Genomic DNA, 20,796 nt, shown 5'->3' on the forward strand with positions numbered 1-20,796 from the left:
TTTGAGATTCTCTACAAGAAAAAAAACTCCCAAATACTGAAAAAAAAAACAGATAGAGCTAGGTAGTATATATTATTGTAGCCAATATTATAATTTAATGTCTCCTCTCTATTATTAATGACCGGTAGTTATTCTACGCGTGTGAAAAAAATATGTTGAACAGGTACTTAAATGTCACATTTGAAAAAATTGCCAAAATAATACCCACTAACAGTGACTGTATTATATATACCAGCCAAAAAACAACAGTATAACTTCAATGGAAGAGCCAAATGAGAGGAGCAACCCACTGTCATAAACTAGAAAGAAGACTTTTCAGCTTGTAAGCTTTTAAGAGATTCTCAAGTAGCTTTCATGTATTCAATAGTAAGTGAGTACAGAATTGCTGTTCTAGTTGTGTTTTTTCCATTATAACCTCTTGCCTTGTAGTAAAGCTTCCATTCAGAACCTAGCCACCTCTTATTTTCCTTTCAGTCTGATCCATTCAATATTTTTTGTGAAATCACCATGGAGCAAGCTCAATACTGGTTGTGGATGAAGAGGAAACAACTTCTGAAGTCACAGCTTGAAGCAGCAACGGACTCCAATCTCAAATGTTCGTTGGAAGAGAAAGCTTTTGCAGAAGATTCATCTGGGCATCTTGGTGGTTGCATATGGCCTCCAAGATCTTATTCTTGCAGTTTTTGTAAAAGAGAATTCAGGTCAGCTCAAGCCCTAGGTGGTCACATGAATGTTCATAGGAGGGATAGGGCTAGGCTTAAGCAATCTCTTACTCCTAATCCTCATAATGATGTTTTTCGACATCAGAATCAAATCCAAAGGTCACTTAAATCACCGGGATCTCATTTCCCAACTGAGGTTTGCTCCTTAGATAATTATGATCATGACCCTAAACTTTCTGTCTCTGGAACTATTAATATCGCATCAACTCTTTCCTCTTCTAGGTTTTCAGCTATGTCCCCTCATGAAAATTTAAGTGATCATGCCTTTGTTTCTCCCTTTTCTTCTTACTTCGAACAAGAACAGCATAAAGGGTATCCGCATCTCGATAATAATTTATCAGGATCGGATCATTCTTTGACAGTTAGACTTCTGAATGATTCAGAATCAAAACCTGAAGCAGAAAAGAATCAAGGTAAATTAGATTCTACATGCTGGAGACATGATAATTTCGTTGCAACTGATTTATTTATGGGCTTGAGTTCTGCTACTAATAGCCAGAGTTTATCATCTCCTGATTCTTGTGGTAACGAGGCAATCAGTTGCAAAGGGCCTAAAACCAATGTTTCAGTGCTCTCGCTGTTGATGAAGCCACGTTCAAATGATGGATATACTCAATCAGAGGCAATCGGACCGAATTCTAGCTCCATGGAGGACATAGATCTTGAGCTCCGGCTCGGTGAGCCGCCAAACGTGAAGAAGTGGAAGTAGTAGAGTGCAATTGTACGGGGTTGAAGGGCACATAAACATGTTAACATGAGAAGAAATTAAGAAAACAATGTTTCTTAATTTGGCACTTCCTCTTTCTTTCCCCGTTTCTCTAGCTGGTTTTGCTAGCTATTATCTAATCATTTATAAGCAAACAACTCTTGTGCTAATATCAAATTTGAAACAACTCTTGTAGTACTGAATTTGAAAAGAATGAAAAGCCTTTCTTTTACATCTCATATCTGATATGTTTATCTTTCGTTTTCTATCAGTTCCAGTTCATGGGTTTTTGCCTATCAGTAAAAACGAAAGAAAGAATTGAGATAATCTCTCTTGATTGCCTTGCACTTCCATTTAATTCCTATTCTCCGCGACATTATTTGTTTTAGGGTTTCTGCCTTATGGAACCCACCCACCTTGTAAACGTATATACTGGTCATGAATTTGGAATTCATTTTCTCAGGGTGGTCCTGTCTGAAAAGTTTAACCAAGATTTTAAGGAAACCAGGGTGAATCTTCTTTTGCACACTAAATACAATTAGACGCTAACTGCAATTTCAGAGCAGAGAATAAAGAGAGATAAAGAAATGACCTTAACTGTGGGTTTTAAAAGGGTAAAAGGAACTGATAGTTAAGTCACTTCAGCTACATACCATTGGATTAACATTAGGGGACATGATTTCTCTTTTTACCTTTATAATTTCTACCTTCACCAAAAAAACAGCCATCACACCAGCACCTTTTGCCCCGTCCCTATATTCAATCCAAACACTCCCTGTCTTCTTATTCTTTCCTCTCGAAAATCTTAAAAAAAAGGTCCAAAAACTTGAACCAGTTCCCTTAGAGTCAATTAAATTGAATAGAATATAGGGTATTGCCCGTCTAGTCAAACAGACAGGGAGAAAAAACGAGAAATCAAAAGGAATTGCTTCTACTAGTACTATATGTCTATGTCACATCACGGAGACACTATTTATACGTTCCTTTTGTTTTGTATGCCTGTTACTGTTGTATTTATTCACAATCAACGACCAAACCCTATAGAAGCCTAAAATTGTCTAAGAAGTTATCATTCTTAAAAAAAAACCCTATGCTAGACCTGTCTGCGGGTTGATTATAGGATAGGAATTCAGTAAAGCAATGGCAGTACAGCAAAAGTTTGGGTTGGGTTCCTGTGAAGTAGCAGCTGGTTAAGAGGATTGGTTGAGAGTTTTGTCTGGCGTGGAGCTGAAAGAAGTTGCCTAGCCATAAATCAGGCTTCAGAGAGGTGCACATGGGCGTATGATGTATGTTTCTCTATTGCTTTCAGAGATTCACTATAGGAATGTATAGAAAGGAATGGGATCTCTCTCTCTCTCTCTCTCTCTCTCTCGAGCTTCGCTTACTTTCTGTAGGATTCTTGGAAGAATTTTATAGTGTTCAAAAACCCTATGCATGGCTTGCTCCTTGGGTCATCCTGTGTTGTTAATTTAGTGTCCTTTTATGTCCCTTGACAGTATTTCCTATTGGATATATAGCAGTTTCTACTCTAGTCTGCTGGCTTGGAGTCTGTGATAACTGAGAGTACTATCTTTTCCGGTCTAGTTGCTTTCTTTGAGAACTTTTTACTTAAAAAATATTTTGATATAATATTTTTTTATAAATAAAATTTATTTTTAATATTAATATATCAAAATAATCTAAAAATACTATAAATTTAATTTTAAATAAAAAATTAAAAAAATATTTTCTAAAAAAACTTTTAAACTCAAAAACAAACAATCTCTACATATTACTCGGCAAAATTAAACCTTTTTCCATGTTATTAATTTGTAGAATTTTATTCTTTATAATTAGCACTGCAATTTTATTGCTTTGTATTTGTAAAATAAAAATATTTTTTTCTCATATTGCATTGAAACAAACGTCATGGAACGGAGGGAGGGCCTAGGTCTTCGAATGGTCGGGTATTTTCAAGAAGTAAAATTTTATTAGACACTGTAAATCTCTTTTTTATGCAAATTACGGAACATTGAACAGGGATACGTGGCAGTCTCTCAACGGAGAATTTATCTAGACTGCAACCCAGCCATCTGGGGGACCCGTGGCTAGTGGCTCCAGGATACACGTGCATGGCAATGCGAGGGGCTGTCATTCTGTTAATGACTCCATGGCCCATTTGGTGATGTGGACATCTAAGAGGCTTATGAGTCAGAAATGGTTGGACGGGACATCGTGGGCCCAATTTTATTTAGTTGTATATTGTGTTTGATTTCAGCCTGGCTCGTCCAGCCCTGCCATGGTTATGACTGCGGTCTAGCCTCGCAGTACATGCACCTAGCAGCCCGATCCATATTTTCATGGGACTCTGCGTGTCAGAATTTCATTGAATAACTGTTGGGCGGGTGAGTTTGACTTGGTGCTCGCAGCCGCTAAAGTGACCCTTGCCTGATTCATCGAACCATATCCTTTTCTTTTTCTATTTTTAGAAAAACTTGAAAGGGTATTTTCTAATTAATTTACCTGTTAATTAAGATTAGTTTTTTTTTTCCCCTCGGAGGATCTTACAAGCACACTTCTTTAATAAAATCTTTCGGATATTGACTTTGAGATTTTAATCCAAAATGTCAGAAAAATAAAGCATAATTTCTTAACCAATAGGCCAAATCCTTTGAATTATTCATGCAAATCCTCACTGTGACATATGGCGTTGGTGTTATTCTTTTTAATTTTTAAGAATTATTTTTTGTATTTGTTTTAAATTAAAAAAATTTACTATTTTTAAATTATTTTTTTATACTATATCAAAAATAAATTCACAAAAATAAAAAAATATTTTTATATAATATATTTCTAAATTTAAAAAATAACTATAATAATATAATAATCATAACGGGTTCTAAGCAGTTCCTTGTATAATTTTAAAATCTGTTTTAAAAGCTGAACCGGTCCTGTAATTTAAAGTTAAAATCAAATTAAATTAAAAAAAAAATAAAAAAAAAAAATTTAGTATGAATCGGTAAATTAACCTTACGAACTCAATAAAATATCAACTGCAATTCATTAATTTTTTTAACTAAAACCATACTGTTTTAATTTTTTTAAAATTTTTTTTAACACAATAACCCAATCAAAACTCAAAACTTCAATTTTAAACCACACCAACCATCAATAACCAAGTTAGCCATAAAAACTCTGACGCCTTTTACATAAACGGGATGGGAAAGGGACGGAAATGTTGTCGTGGCGCGGTGGTGAGGATTGGTTTTGCTCATGTTAGGGTCGAGCTGGGGCCTAGGGTCCAAGTAAGAAGGACCGTTTTAAAATAAAGGCAAGGGGCACTTTGATGTGGAAGGACAATATAGACATCTGAAGGGCATTGGCGTCCCAACAACGGCATCTCACCACCGAATTATTATTATTAATTTATTGTTGTTTTATTAAATAGAGAGCAAACGACAGCAATTAAGATTGCCAAGCCTCGTGCTTGTCCTCGTCCGTTTGTCATCCACAACAAACGGATCATCAACTTTCTGCTTGATAGAATGATTCTATTTTTTTTTAATTTTTAAAAAATTATTTTTAATATCATTTAAAAATATTAAAAACATATTAATTTTTAAAAATAAAAATAAAAAAATTTCACATTATTTTTTAAAAAATGCTTTTAAAATGAAAAATAAACAGGCCCATGATCGAAGGTTTCCTGATCCATAAAGACACTGTCAAACAGAGAGAAAGGGAAAATCAATTGCAATGGCAGAGAGCAGCAGATTCAAAGACTCGAGATGGTCTCTCCATGGAATGACTGCTCTTGTCACTGGTGGCACTCGTGGAATCGGGTCTCTCTCAATCTTTCTATCACTAATAACAAAGTTTCAAATTCTCATTTATTTCTCACTTCATGGATTTCGAAGTCTTCTTTTTTAATCTTTGAACGGGTGTTATCTGTGTTTTTTACTAGGAATGCAACAGTGGTGGAACTTGCAGGGTTTGGAGCGAGGGTGCATACGTGTTCAAGAAATGAGGAAGAGCTCAATAAGTGCTTGAAAGAATGGGAGGCTAAAGGTTTCGTGGTTACTGGCTCAGTTTGTGATGCATCTTCTCATGTCCAGAGAGAGAAGCTTATCGAAGAAGTTGATTCTGTTTTTCATGGCAAACTCAACATTCTGGTAGGTAACCCTGTTAAAACTAGGTCTGTGAAATTGTTTTGCAATTTCTGTTGAAATTGGATGTTGGCAGTGAATTGTTTGAGACATCATTTAGGCTTATGGTTTGACAACGATTAGATTCATTAACTGTTTTGTTTTAAAGGGGCAGGTAAAAGCGGCACCTTGCCTTTAGGCATCCATCGCCTCCTTGCCTCTTTGGCGAGATTTATATTTCACCCGTTATGAATTTAAGGTGGCTAGTAAATGGGAAGCATATGAATTTAGATCGTTGATTTTATGAATACATTCCATTGTTTAAATCACATAGGATTGATTTTGTGTTATATGTCTGCCCAATTCTCGTGCTATTGTGTGGGGCTAGCGGTCAGGTCAAGGCTTTACTGTTCAACTGTATTTTGGATTCTTGGAAGGCATAGTTTCTGCTTCCAAGAGAAATAAACCACAACGTTCCCGAATCCTATTCCAAATGTTTATTGTACTTTTAATAAATGAATGCTGCTTCAGGATCCATGATATTGTGATGATGTTCTAATTCTTCCGCCTGTTCATATTTTCACTTCCTTGGCTTTCCAATGCCATGTTTTGAACCCCATTTTTATAGAAGCCAGTAGATAATTATCCGCTCTTATCATGTGTAAGAATCATTGCAAAGTTTGTTATTATTTTCTTGTTTTTTTCAGAGATTTAATATGCACGAATGTTTAGGTAAACAATGTTGGTACAAATATCAGGAAGCCAACCACTGGTTATTCTGCTGAGGAATTTTCAAACCTCTTAGCAACCAACTTTGAATCCGCATACCATTTGTCTCAAATTGCACATCCTCTTCTAAAAGCATCTGGAGCAGGAAGCATTGTGTTCATTTCCTCTGTTGCAGGTCTTTTGCATATAGGTAGCGGATCAATTTATGGAGCAAGTAAAGGTGAGTGGCTGTTGAAATCTAGTGTTCACACTAAGTATGAGTGAGATCTTGGTGGTTGTGGAGTTAAAAGTGTTCTCTTCCATTTTTCTTTTTCTCAGGTGCAATAAATCAACTTACAAAAAATCTGGCTTGTGAGTGGGCAAAAGACAATATCAGGACCAACTGTGTTGCACCCTGGTATATCAAAACCTCGCTCGTGAAAAATGTACGATTTTCTAACCTGCCTACAGTACTATTTACTTATCCTCAACCTTTAAGATAATAAACTTGAAAGGCTTATCAACAAAATCTCTTTGGGAACATTTTTTATGCACGTGGATGGAACGTTCCTAGTAATTCTATGTTATTAACCTTTTGAAGTATTACCATCTAAGACAACTGGCATTGTTTTATGCTGCAAGTAGTGGAAGTCAGCAGATCCAAATGAATATATTTAATTCGGTCCTGGATTGGTCTAAAGTTAATAAATGGAGATTGGTAAGCAGCAAGCCGGCATCTGATTCCAGTTAAAAATACGTTTTGTCAAACTTATTTTTTTTGCTAGTTGAGTTAAATTGCAGTCAATATCGAGCAACAGCATATGTAGGAATTATAAACCTAGCCCATTAACTTTTCAACATCACACGGGTGCCTGCTTTAGAAATCTTGAGAAATCTTTTTCGTTGTTGTGGTGATCTTTGGAATCCCAATTATTTCCCTAGCAGTTCCTCAAGTCATGATGCCTCTTGAACTGAATGTCCTCGCGTTAACCCTTGTTGATAGATCTCTACTCGAGTTTCATGGATTAGACAGGTTTTTTAAGGGCCCGTGTACCTCAATTCACTAAATAAATATTCAAACATCTGATGCTAAAATCAAGATTATTGTCTGGATGGTTCAGATCTATTATGATCGAGCATCTTAGTTACCTAGAGTTCCATCGGTCTGTCTGGCAACATCTACCAAGCAGTAATCGAACTAAATTATGTGGTCTTTAGACCTGATATTGCGCACATTTTGATCCATAGATCCCACTGCGAGGGCTGCGTCAGAAATTCAGTTTTTCTAGCTTTATTATCCACTCAACATAGTTTTTGTGACAACATTTCATGAGTTACTCATTATTCATTTCTACGAGACAAGCCATCAAACTACAGTTTTGCATATTTTGTGAGGGGAGGGTGTTTGTACACACACACACACACACACACACACACACACACACGCTTTATGAGAAGATCAAATGGTTCGAGCTTCGCTTACCCGAATGGATGGTTTTACAGAGACTCTTCTAACTATCATATGGTTCCTTCCTTTTCCAGTTGCTAGATGACAAAGTGTTTCTAGACAAAATAATCTCTCGAACCCCTCTCCAGCGCATTGGGGATCCGAAGGAAGTCTCATCCCTGGTGGGATTCCTTTGCCTACCTGCTGCTGCTTACATCACCGGACAAGTTATTTCTGTTGATGGGGGATTTACTGTGAATGGATTTAACCCGTTATAGACAAGATTAAGAGAGAAACAACCATTTTCCTCGAACAGCGATGCATGTGTAGCATTCTATTGCTCAGCACATTTGTCATTTCCTTGTGTTTCTGTTTAATCATGACATTTTGTATGGAGTAGGGTTATATTGTCAGCACTCGGCCTTCTCTGATAAATGGTGGTGACTAATTTTGCTCAAAATTTGCCTCTACATTTTTCAGCATTGCGATTAAGATATGCGGTCTTCAATTTTTATTTTTATTTTAAATATGAGGGCCCAAAATATTTGGGCTACGCATTCAGGTAGCCTTTTCTCCGGGTTTGAATCCAAAGAATCCAAAACTAAAGCTTTTTCCTCTGGTTTTAATTTTTAAAAATGTAATACTAATTGGTTTTTAAATTATTTTTTATTTAAACTTTTTTATCCGCATTAAATTTTTATCATTCAAAATTTACAAACTAAACCTTGTGTCCTCGAGCTCTAGATACATCAATTAGATAATTAACAATGTTACTGCCACGAAAGCTAACAAAATATCTTTCTAAACTGGCACCACACCGATACCTTTATGGCTTAAATCATATAGTCAGATACAGTCGAAGAAACCTCAATCTCTTCTTTGTTAACTTCAGGAAGTTCCGAACCATACATAATACATAATTTAATTTATCTCACCATATAACACACCTATGTGAATTGCAAGGCCAGCCTAAAGCTTGAAATACCCTATAGTATTCAAGCACGCATCACACGTACGTGTCTTGAAAGAGCACGATTCTCTTGCCTTTACATACTTTTGTGCTCGAGGGCATTGGGTGCTTTCTTACGTTAATATCGGTGGTGTAAAGAAATTAAGACAATACTTTCGAGAGTAAGATATAAATCGGTTTTTAAATTATATTTTTTTGAGAACATGTTAAAATAATTTTATTTTTAATTTTTAATTTTATTTTTAATATTAAATTATCTTAAAAATTAAACAAAAATGACAAAAAAAAATCATAAAACAGCTGGGCGGTAATGCCAATCATGGCTAAAGCAAGCCAGAGGGCCGTGCCGGTTTCTGTTTATAAAAAAGTTAGGGGCTAGTCATGCATGCTTTCTCAGTCACCTGCCAACCCGTTGGTGTTACGTCACCTCTCGCAGAGTGCGGAGAATCATGCTTGACAGCTTTCATGTTGTGCGTGGCAATTTTTCGATGGCGAGTGATTGTACTACCCTGGACCCCACTTTTCATGGTGCTTTTTGGCATTGCCTGTTTTTCTGTGTAAAGTTTAAGATTTTGTTTTTCAATTTTTTTTATTTTTATAGTACTTTAATGTGCAAGCTAAAAATAAAATATTTAATATATATAAAAATATAAATAAAAAACAATCACTACAATGATAATTTTCATCCGCTCCTACATGAACTAATTAATCAATGTGAGTTTGTCAGATAACTCTGGGGTAAGTAAAGTAACTAAATATATTAAAATGTAATGGTATTTTGGAAAGTGGTGCCATTTCAATTTTTTTTCATTTTGATCCCTTAATTTTTTTTTCTTGGTTGTGTTCGTTAGTTGTAGAATTAACACCCAATTGTATTAAATTTATTGGCCTAGGACAAAATCAAAAAACAGGGGACCAACTTACAAAAAAAAGTTCAAAATGGGTGGTGTGTTTAAAGTTAGCCTAGAAAATACACTATAATCCTTCCATTTATAAAATTAGATTTTTCATTGATTAATATTTTTTAAAATTTAATTTTGATACACAATGTTTTTTTTGTTTTTTAATCCCTGGTCTTTCAAGAAGAAATAAATTTTCATCAAATTTCTGCATAAAAAAAAAATTTATTGTTTTTGTATATTTTGATCATTAAATTAGTTAATGTTGGTGTCCATATATTATATTTGACGAGAGGAGTTAAATGGTTATCATTTCAAACCTTGATATTACCTCAAAAAATTAGATTAAGATTGATGAAGAAAAATATAACCCAATTTAATTTAATGTACTAAGATTTTTTTTCTACTTTATTTGGTTAATAGATTTTTTTATAAGTGTTGTGGGAGGTTTTATGAGGTATTTTTAACAAAAAAATAAAAAAATAATAATTTTTAAGCATAAATACCAATATCATGATTTTTTCAGTCATCAATGTAGTATTTAGATTCTAGATAGACAAGCAACATGTCATCTAATTATTATTTTTTTTAAATAAAAGGTATATATCATTCACCCCTTGAATTTTTTTTTTTTTTTAATATACAAGGCCTAAGGCTTTCATCCATCTCTTTAAAGGGTTTTTTTATATATATATGCTCAGACGCGCTCGCTGTTAGGCCCGCCCTCCAGAACTTTTTGATAGGTTTTTCTTTATAATTCCTTTTAGTTTTTATTTAGATACAAAAATAAATTTATTAAAATAAAATATTAGACCCCATTAAACCCTCGGTGTAAATTGTTAATTCGATGGGTCGTGACACATCGTAGAGGGCTTCTTTTAATTATTTTTCCACTTGGATATTTTTTTTTTAATCTAATACATCTCTTTGTTATCATTAATTTTTTATATTTAAATTTGAATAAAAAACCATTTCATCATGTTTTGTCACTTAGCTTAGAAAAAAAAATGCATGATTGGAATCATATTTTGACTTAAATTCTAAATGTTACTTGTTGATTAAAGCTTAATGTGATCAATATAGAATAATATATTTGTGAAGTTTCAACTTAAATTATTTCACAATTATAATTATGAATTTGATTATAGATTTAATCTGAGTTGTAGTTGACCAAAGCCGGATAAAGCCTAGCTAGAAAAAGAACGAGGAAAGGAAAATCACGGAGTTGGGTTGACTGATTATAGGCATATTTATTATCTGAATTGTAAATTTCACGATTTACCATAATCAATATAGTTTGTTTTTGTTTTTTCAACTACACCCCCTCATTTTTACATGGTTTAATCTTTTGGTGGTTTTTTATTTTCACATTTAGACTATAGTGACAAATGAGTTTTTGTTTGAAAAAAAATAGATCACCAATTTTATTTTATTTTAATTCTTTGACCACAGTTTGATAAAACTAAAATGACATACGATTTTTTTATTTATGAAAAAACATATCACCATTTAATTAGTCATGCAACCAGTTTATTGTTTTAAGCTCTCTCAACTTTTTTTTTGTTTAATCATTTGATAATTTTTTATTTTTTTATTTGAGCTAAAGTTAGATGAGACTAGAATAACAAATCATTTTTAAAAAAAAAAGACAAATAACCATTAAGTTAAGCAGCTAATTTACTGTTTCCTCGCTTTGTCAAATAGATTATACAAACTTTTTTTATTTTTTTATTAATGTTTATAGTGATTAATTAATTTATTCTGATATACCCATTGAATTTTTAATCAATCATTATTTCAAGTTTTATCACGTACAAGCAAAGGAAAAAACATTTTTTATATATATTTTTTATATACCCATTGAATTTACTCGTAGTGAGGCGCGGACACAAAATCCTAGTTGAGAATTAAATCAAAACATTGTACTTGAATGCAGGACAGGTATAATGCAGTAATTATATACCGTAAGTGCAATAAGAACAACAGATAAATAAATTAATTAAACTAATGTATTTTTTTTCTTTAGATGCCAGGTGCTTCTTTTACTTTTCAAGGATCGGTGTGAATAATTACTGCGGGTTGATGGGATCCCAAATTTCAAATTACACAATTGTCGTAATCCATCGATAGGTATTATGCTGGGTTGAAATTGTACTTTAAAATATTTTTTATTAAAAAAATGTATTAATAATATTTTTTTATTTTAAAAAATATTTTCAAGGTTAAAATATTAAAATAATTTGAAAACATTAAAAATATATTAATTTAAAATAAAAAAACTTAAATCTTTATAAAAAAAACTTTTAAAATATATTGTCAAACCGGCTCCTTAGATTCTTTTCAATTTTTTTGCGCATGACTTATAGTGAAAGTTTATAATCCTAGTAGTTAGTTTCGAAAAGTAAACAGAAATATTAAACTCTAACCAATAACTGACTTTAATGATAAAAAAAAATAAAGAATTAATTTTTAGAGAGACTAGAGTTTATATTTTTTTAAAGCTATTGCTTTAAAATCTTTATCTGATTCGAAAAAAAAAATGTTTAAAATTGATCCTTTGAAAACTCTCGAGAGTCGTTGAAACAGGGATGGAGAGGGAGTGTCTGATTGACGGACCAATTTTAATGCATGTCACGTTTTAACTCGTTTTCTGAAAAATTAATGTACATGCACCTGGTATTTTTTTTAAAAAGTATATCTTTATATTTTTATAGGTGAGACCTCAATCCACTAAGACGCATCAATTTTTCATATCTCGATCGATTAGCTGAAGTTCTGGTAGATCCCGACAAGGAAAGCAGATGTATTTAAAAAAATGTAAACCATAATATAAATCATAGATCCAGGCCGTCCCTTATCTGGTCGGCACCAAATGTTTGGTTAAACCATCATTTACTTAAATAGTTTAAATTTATGGATGGTGCGAGGATTTGTCTCGGGTCCTCTCGCGGCTTCCTCGGCAACACAGGCATACACGAGTTGAGATCAAGGCTTTTTTCCTGGCAATATGGATCGAGAGCTTGTTTGGCAAGCAAGTTTTTATATAAGTTTCCGAGGTATTTTTTTCTTATCCAAAATCTAATAAAATAATGTTTGATAAAATTCTAAAAGTTATTTTCATCAGCGATTTTCTGGGAGTTCAATTACATTAATTGTCATGGAGCTTCGAAAAATCAAGGATGCCAGTCAGAAGATGCTTGGTAATGGTACGGTATATTTTTTATAAAAATATAGTTTTTTTAATATTATTATATATATATATATTAAAATTATAAAAAAAAACACTTAAACAAACTTCTTACAAAAACACTTCAAAAAAAAAAAAACCCGGCATGAAACACGAACAAATAGCATTGAAGCATATAACACCGCCTCTTGTTCTATCGTATAACATGGTCATAATATAGGGTCAGAAGTCATTTGGTTGTTACAACAATCAACGAGCCACGGAGAATGAAAGAAAAGCAAGCATGGGCACGTCGGAGCTGACGGAGGATATCCCATCACAACATGAGATGTTTTGCATTCACAGCACTTCTGAAACTAATCTAGAAGGGTATTATTTAATAGGTGAGATTTTGACTTTATTTTTTATTTTTTAATTTAAGTTTTTAAAATTTTTAAATTAATAAAAATTTAAATAATAATTAATTTTAAAACTCGTGAGACTTTCAAGCTAATTCAAACACCCTAATTAATTTAAAAATAACACTTCCTTCTATTTATTTGACCTCATGACATGAATCACGGCATCACAAATCAATACAAGGACGCATCTTATTTTTTGCTCGAACCAGAATCAAATTCGAAAACTCACGTAACGTTATAATTGTTCCAATTTGAAAAGGATAATTCTGAAGCTCTAACTGTGACTCCAATTCTAGTTTTTATTATTTTGAATGTCTCTATTTACCTTTTAGAAGGTGGAAACTGGAAACACATATAAAACTAGGAAGGTCGACACCTATCCAAAATTTGGGTCGAGGGCGGCAAAATTTAATGGAAAGGCAAGTCTGAACGCCGGAGACATGTCTGTGCTCAAAAACCGAGGGGCGTTTGCACCTTCAGCTCCACGTCATTTGATAGACACGTGTCTTGCAATACAGTAACCAAACATTAAGATATTCTGCAAAAGGTCGAGTCAATTGATGTTGACATGAGGAACATTACGTGTCCAAATCTCTCTCGTTTTGGAGACCCTTCCATCGAACAACTGTAACAACCAGAATAAAGCGATGGCACCAGATTGATCACTGGTCGATGCACCATCTCGCGCGTTGTTTCACGCTCTATCAGACAACACAAGAGCAGGCAGAGGAGCATATCATCCCCACCACCCTGTTTACCACTGTTATGATAAAGATACCTGTAATTATTACCTTCCAGGAAAGAAGGAAAAAAAAACCACAATTTAGGAGTATGGTACGGATATAGATCTGTTAAAATTTATTTTTAATTAATTTTGAAATGATGATATTGAAATAATTTAAAAAATAAAAAAAATATTATTTTACTATTACTTCAATACATGAAAGCCCAAAGTATTATTTTTATGTTTTTAATTATTGTTTGCATACGAATTTTACAACCTGCCGTGGAAAAACGAAAACAGTAAGAGATTGATTTAAATTTGATTATAAAAATTCACTGACACCTAAACGTTTTGATGATTTTTGAAATTATATGAATTTCACCGGAGCAAATTTGTTTCTTATATATTAGAAGTTGAGAGTTGCTGTAAATGCGGTACCGTATAATTTGAAGATTTTAATTACACAAGATGATCTAATAAAATATTGACGACCATGAAAATGTCACCCATGTGTCACGTGGGAAGGTTTCTACAACATGAGAGCATAGTCTTCTTTTCGGTGGCCGCATGGGATCTGATCTAAAACCAAGAGCAGCGCACCAAGACAGCAGATTGCAATAACGTAAAAAAGGCCGTGCACTTATTACCTGTGTCGTTACTCGTAACCCGCGGAGCGCGTGTGCAGAGAGAGTAATCAGACACGAATCTCGTATTCGAAGATATCTGCCACGTGGTGATATCTTTGCAATTAGAGAACGAGACCTCCGTTTAAACGGCAGCAAACTAAATTTATTAAAATACACAAAATCATACTTAAAATAAGATTTCAGGACCACATGCGTGCCAGGAAACAAAGGTAGCTGCAACAACGCGTGTTAGTACTCTATTGGGACACGTCAATAGGTGGATAGAAAGGTAACACGTGGTGAACTACTACAAGGAAAGAGAAAAATGGACGGTGAAGATCAGCACCTTCGTATTCAGTAGATCAATGTCATACCATCTGTACATGTCGGATCCTTCTTGCCCGTGACGGTGACGGGCAGTCCTGCCCGTCATGTCATTGTGGCCCCCAGGTGAAAACATCACGCTTTTTTAGGCCCTCCTCCTTTTCGTTGCCATTTAATAGCTCCTCTCTCTGTGCAAGAAAGATCTATCGTCTCTCTTTCATCTCTCTCTGTTACCCCCCTTAATTAATTATTACTTGGAGGATTTTGGAGATAGTTGATTGTTTTCGCTCATTAAGTGTTTTTATTGCCTGTGAATTTGAACAAATGGCTGGGATTTGCTGTGGAGTTGTCGCTGAAAATGAAGCGGCTGCACCAGTTGAGCCAAGGTCACGAGCGTCAAGGCGCAGGAGATTAGAACTCCGGTTGGTTTCCGATGGGTCTGTTCCACCGTCGACGATTTTGGATATCGCTCCGGCGAAAAAGAAGAAACTCGAGTTGTTTCCCATTCCCATCTCACGTGATTGTGGTAACGCAGTAGAAAACTGCAAAAGAATTGAAGAAAATAAAAACAATAGTATCTCGGATTCAAGTAAACCAGAATCTGTGAAATTGAAAGAAGCTCTTAAATTCGGCATGACTTCTGTTTGTGGTAGAAGAAGAGATATGGAAGACGCCGTTTCGATACACACTTCTTTTACTACAAAAAACACCTCGTATTTTGGTGTTTTCGACGGCCATGGTTGCTCACATGTAAGAGCGAACTTCCTTAAATTGCTTTCCAGTGTCCTTTTCGTTTTCTTTTTATCATGTTATTTTATGGTGCTGATTTTGGTGTGTTATTTTTTAATTTAGGTGGCGATGAAGTGTAGAGATCGGTTGCATGAGATTGTAAAACAAGAAGTTGAAGGTTTTAAAGAAGAAGAAAGTGTAGAATGGAAGGAAACTATGGAGAGAAGTTTTGTAAAGATGGATAAAGAAGTGGGTAATTGGTGCGTTGAAGGAGAAAATAGTTCTACTTGTAGGTGTGGGTTACAGACGCCACAAGGCGACGCCGTTGGATCTACTGCTGTGGTTTCTGTGGTGACGCCTGAGAAGATTATTGTCTCCAACTGTGGCGATTCTCGTGCCGTGCTTTGTCGAAACGGTGTCGCTATTCCTCTCTCCTCTGATCACAAGGTGAGGTTAATAATTTACTTTAAATTGATCCATGCTTTTAGTTTTTGTTTGGAGTGATTATTTATGAACCATGTTAAAGAACAAGTCGAAATGTTGTTTCCGCTAGAAGAATTAGGCGTGCGGATGTGGGTCAAGGTTTGAGCTTTAGCTTTGTTGATTGTTGATAGCTAAGGAACTTTTAGGAATTGGCGTGTGCCGTGCACATTTTTAATTCTTAGGACCTAATTATAATATTATTGTTAATCATGATGTAGATTTTATTTCGATTTTATTTTGCTAACTTCTGTTTATATCTGTAATTACAGCCTGATCGACCAGATGAATTGCTTCGAATTCAAGAAGCTGGTGGGCGCGTGATTTATTGGGATGGCCCAAGAGTCCTTGGTGTTTTGGCCATGTCTAGAGCCATAGGTAATTAACATTGCACTTGATTTAGTACAGCCCCATCAAATTGTGGCTGGTTTCTGCTTGATCCATGTACTCATGCTATTTTGGCTCGTCATCAGGTGACAATTACTTGAAGCCCTACGTCATACCGGAACCGGAAGTGACCGTGACGGAACGGATGGAGGAGGATGAGTGTTTGATATTGGCAAGTGATGGACTGTGGGATGTGGTGTCAAATGACACTGCCTGTGGGGTTGTGCGAATGTGCCTCCGTGCCCAAAAGCCACCTTCACCACAAGGTTCTAATGGCGCCATCGGGAGCTCTGATAGGGCCTGCTCAGATGCGTCAGTTCTGTTGACTAAGTTGGCCTTGGCTAGGCATAGCACGGACAATATTAGTGTGGTCGTTGTGGATTTGAGAAGAAATCAACATTAACAGTACAATAGGAGATTAAAAAAAAAAATGTAATTTAGATCAATTAAAAAAAAATTATGGGGGGGGCAGTGCCATTCGGTTTTTTTATTGTATTTTCTAGTTTCCTTTTTGGAAGGGAAAAGGAAATCTTACATGGGTTTTTCTCCTGAGCTTGACGAATGGTTAGTTTACAGGCTGCGAAAATTTGCAGGAATACGAAAGCATGGTTGCGGCGGGGAATGTGGTTTCTAATTTGTGTATAAGAACTAAGGGGGACTCTTTATTCCTCGATGTAATCAATCAGTTTTTTTCATTTTTGGGTTCTCTTTTTTCGTTCCATGATTGTAAATTCCCGGTGCCATTGTTCCAAGTCTGATCATATCCTATAAATCGCGGGGAATTTCTGTGAAAATTCTTTCTGTTTTCCCCCACGCCGGAGAAATGAAGAGGCAGGGACGACCTTACGAAAAATATGATTATTTCTTGTTCCAAGGAGACAATTCATCCTTTCTGATCAATTCAAATAGACGGTGCTGCCACTAGCTTTCTTCATGGATGAGATGAAGGCATCCGCCGATCCGATCAAAAATGTAATGTGCATGCATGCTACTCTGGTTCTCTGTCGATTGCTATCGCCGGAAACCAGCAATATGCTTCGTCTTGTGCGGTTGTTGGTTTAAAACACTCCCCGGTTAAATATGATTGATTATGCTCCGTTTTTACTTCGGAAGGAAAATTAACATGAGAGAGGAGGAGGGGGTCAACTTTGGAGATAATGCGGATGTTGTGGATGGATAGATGATAATTAAGTTCCTCTTGGGGTACATGGAAGGGTGGATATCGTGTTCCATTATTTGATTCTAAATTCTTGACAAGATGTGGGGGGCTCACCTGGACATACAATCATCAGCAGACACGTAGCATTTTGTCTCTGCTGTCCTAGATTTGGTTTGATTTGATGATGGTGGCACAATTGTCTTGAAGACTTATCTAGCTTGTCTACGAATGAATCATTTGACACTCATTCGGTAATTGATTTCTTGCGAGTAAAATTACTTGCTCAAAAAGTAAATTATTTTGACTGGATTAGTGAATCAAGCGCATGATGTGCGGAATGAGTCTGGGCCATTTATGTTAGAACAGCGGTTTAGGATACTGCTTGTACCATTTTATTTTATTTTGATTTTTGATTTTTTTGAAAAACAATTAAATTAATATATTTTATAGTGTAAAAAATAAAAAAATAATGAGAAAATATTATTTCAAAAAATAATTCAAAAATTGCACTCGGGAAAAGTAAATCCCGATCCAATGACAAGCTAGCTAGCTAGGTAAATGGGTCTCCATCGCGTTTCTGCACTTGGAAACATGATAGTACAGAGCTTATTGTTTGAGAGGAGACCTATCAGTGGTCAGCCATTTGCATTGTTTTGGATGACTCAGAGTACACTCTTCGGCATCTGGAAGTTGGCCACAACGAGACGCTATTGCTGATATTCATAGCATTACTATCATTCAGAACACTAGTTCGTGGCCAGTCACTATAAAGCTAGACCTCAGGAGAGGTCAACGTTCGGCTACCTTTCTCTGCATAAGTGACAAACTGATCTGCCAATGACACACGATAGTTTCCAGTGATCAACACAATCAAAAAGGAATACGCGACATCAGAGATGTGGTTGCTGTTCAACTACTTCTTTGATGTTTCTCTGCGGTGTACGAGCCTGGTTTCCTCTCCAGGCCGACGGACTATATAGACTAACTAAGATAAGAACAGATCTAAATGAGTAAAGTTGTGTGGATTCGGCGCTCAAGAGAAACAATGAGCATATTGTGACTGTGCTGAATTGAACATTAAATAGCATGATTACTTAAGAGGTTGCTTGGTATTATTTGCCGTTTTCCTTTTTGTTTTTTTAAACTTCTGAGAACTATGAAACATAAGACTTTCTTGTTCTGAAGATGCTTTATTCTGGTGTTAAAAAAACCCTGACAACCGACGGTGGACATTTTACATTTTTTATTAAAACAAAAATATAATCTGTTTTTAATATGAAAAACATATAGATAAAATAAAAACACGTATAATACCGATTGAGCTCTTATCTATTAATAATTATAATTTTTTTTGGTGACGAATAGTAATTATAATTAAGCCTTGTGCATCTTATACCAGTTACGCAAGTGTTTGATCATCAATATAAACTTTATCTCCTGCATGCAGAAGTAAATACAAGATATTCACATTTTTTCTTTGAGATTAGCATTTGAGTTTTGGATTTCCTTGTACCGTGCTAAAATCAGGAGCACACCCCGGTCCATTGTTGTTTTCTTTAAGCTTTTCTAATAATATTATTGTCTTCTGATTCATCAAAAATAAAAGAAAAGAAAGAACGAACGAACGAACGAAAAAACCCAGTCCAAGATTTTCATACGCCGTGGAATATGGCATCATACCTTCTTTATACTGTTGTTCGGTAGAAAAAAAGTTTTCAATATTTCTTGCCGTTTGCTTGTTGCTTGCCTCAGCTTTGTATCTCTTTGATGCCTTTAATTCTCTATACTCTGTAGTCCATGTCCGCAACGGATATTCTGTTAAGATCAGCATGCGGAAGACAGCGATTGTACTGTCAATTTATCCAGGAGGGTTTAATTTTTGAACAGAATTGTGTCCCATTCCCAAAAGACAGCATGTTCTGATTCTCAACGGGGAGAAAAGGAAAAGGAAATCAAATTTAAGACATCAGATGAAACAATGTCAAATTTCTGAAGCCTCATGTCATGAATTCTGACCACGATCGTAACAGGTTTGTGCTGAAATTGACATGTTGAACCTAACTTTAGTTTTATGCTACTCGTGATAAAAACTCATGCTTCTTATGGATAGGCAATGCTGTGAACTTGTACGGGGAATAAGCATTTGAACGATCTATGGAGCATCAGATTCTAGTAATAAATGCGTTTCATCGAAGAGCAAAAAACTCCTGATACATCATATATCGATGTCATTTAGGTAGGGCATCATTTCCAGTGCGGGCATAATTCTCCCCTTCAGCCAAGCCATGTGATTTTCGTCTTCTTAGGAAGTGCACTTACCAGTTCGAGAAATCACCACCATTAATCAGCATTGCTAATTTGGTGAAACCTCTTATGAGAGCGAACGATCGATCCTTGTTGTTGATGTCTTTCCTACAAGCAACCCGACAACAATTGGGGGATAACAGCAGGCAAAAGCAAAATGAAGATGAAATTCAATAATAATAAGCTTCTAATTGCTTTGTTTTTGGTACCCTACTTTCACAGATATCTATAGTTGGCTTGTGTGTCATTTGATAGAGTTTATGTTTTGTAGAACTTTTATAAATTTATTTGTAGTTATCATTTTCTTTTAATTTTTGATAAAAAAGATGTATTTTTGCTATAAATAACCTTCGGTTTGAAATCAAAAGGTGGTTGGAAAATTCAGCTAATATTTTTTACTTTAGTGAAAAATTAACTCTTTAACTCTTTTAGGAGATTGTTTGTTTTATATAAAATAAATTTATATTAAATTTTTTTTACAACATTCAACTAGTAGTGATGTAAAAAATATAACAATAAAGTTTGTAATGAAATGTTCACGAAGAAATATGGTAATGACATGATAATTTCATATTAAAAATTAATTGATTTCAGTTTGGTTAGATTAATTTCATATTAAAAGTAAAAGCTTAATGGATTGATTTTGATTATATTCAATTTGATTTGATTATTTTATATTAAAAATTAAAAATTATATTATTTTTTAGGTTTTTTAAACTTTTTGATAGGCTTGGTTCTAGTTTATTTTTAATTAAATCAGTTTAGTTTGGTTGAGTTTTTTTATTTTAAACTTATAAAACCAAATTGAATATTATTTTAAATATTTTAATGGATTTAATTGGTTTTTTATTTTCTAGTTTTTTTAAATTTTTTTCTGACTTCTAAGTTATAGTAATAGT

At 34.6% G+C, this 20,796-nt stretch overlaps 3 protein-coding genes across 5 annotated transcripts; all 3 read left to right on the top strand.

The window, feature by feature from the left end:
• Positions 1 to 267: 267 nt before the first annotated feature.
• On the top strand, positions 268 to 1,667 carry LOC105131929 (zinc finger protein 1-like). 3 transcript variants are annotated; one of them, XM_011035258.1, is made up of 2 exons: positions 268 to 322; positions 518 to 1,667. In XM_011035258.1, the coding sequence occupies exon 2, from the start codon at positions 535 to 537 to the stop codon at positions 1,429 to 1,431; it is 897 nt and encodes a 298-aa protein (XP_011033560.1). In that variant the 5' UTR covers positions 268 to 322; positions 518 to 534; the 3' UTR covers positions 1,432 to 1,667. The 3 variants fall into 3 exon arrangements, with proteins under 3 accessions (XP_011033560.1, XP_011033640.1, XP_011033484.1); XM_011035338.1 differs by having other exon boundaries at positions 274 to 1,135; positions 1,263 to 1,396; XM_011035182.1 differs by having other exon boundaries at positions 274 to 1,667.
• A 3,411-nt stretch (positions 1,668 to 5,078) lies between these two features.
• LOC105132189 (tropinone reductase homolog At1g07440-like) lies at positions 5,079 to 8,186 on the top strand. The gene is made up of 5 exons (XM_011035572.1): positions 5,079 to 5,249; positions 5,372 to 5,579; positions 6,285 to 6,501; positions 6,600 to 6,706; positions 7,803 to 8,186. The coding sequence occupies exons 1-5, from the start codon at positions 5,164 to 5,166 to the stop codon at positions 7,983 to 7,985; spliced, it is 801 nt and encodes a 266-aa protein (XP_011033874.1). The 5' UTR covers positions 5,079 to 5,163; the 3' UTR covers positions 7,986 to 8,186.
• Positions 8,187 to 15,008: 6,822 nt separating this feature from the next.
• LOC105132115 (protein phosphatase 2C 37-like) lies at positions 15,009 to 17,132 on the top strand. Its single transcript, XM_011035462.1, has 4 exons — positions 15,009 to 15,588; positions 15,691 to 16,014; positions 16,320 to 16,425; positions 16,521 to 17,132. Exons 1-4 carry the CDS (start codon positions 15,163 to 15,165, stop codon positions 16,835 to 16,837), a joined length of 1,173 nt encoding a protein of 390 aa, XP_011033764.1. The 5' UTR covers positions 15,009 to 15,162; the 3' UTR covers positions 16,838 to 17,132.
• Positions 17,133 to 20,796: the final 3,664 nt, after the last annotated feature.

Source organism: Populus euphratica, unplaced genomic scaffold (genome assembly GCF_000495115.2).
Source record: "Populus euphratica unplaced genomic scaffold, PopEup_1.0 scaffold1.1, whole genome shotgun sequence".
Lineage (NCBI taxonomy): Eukaryota > Viridiplantae > Streptophyta > Magnoliopsida > Malpighiales > Salicaceae > Populus > Populus euphratica.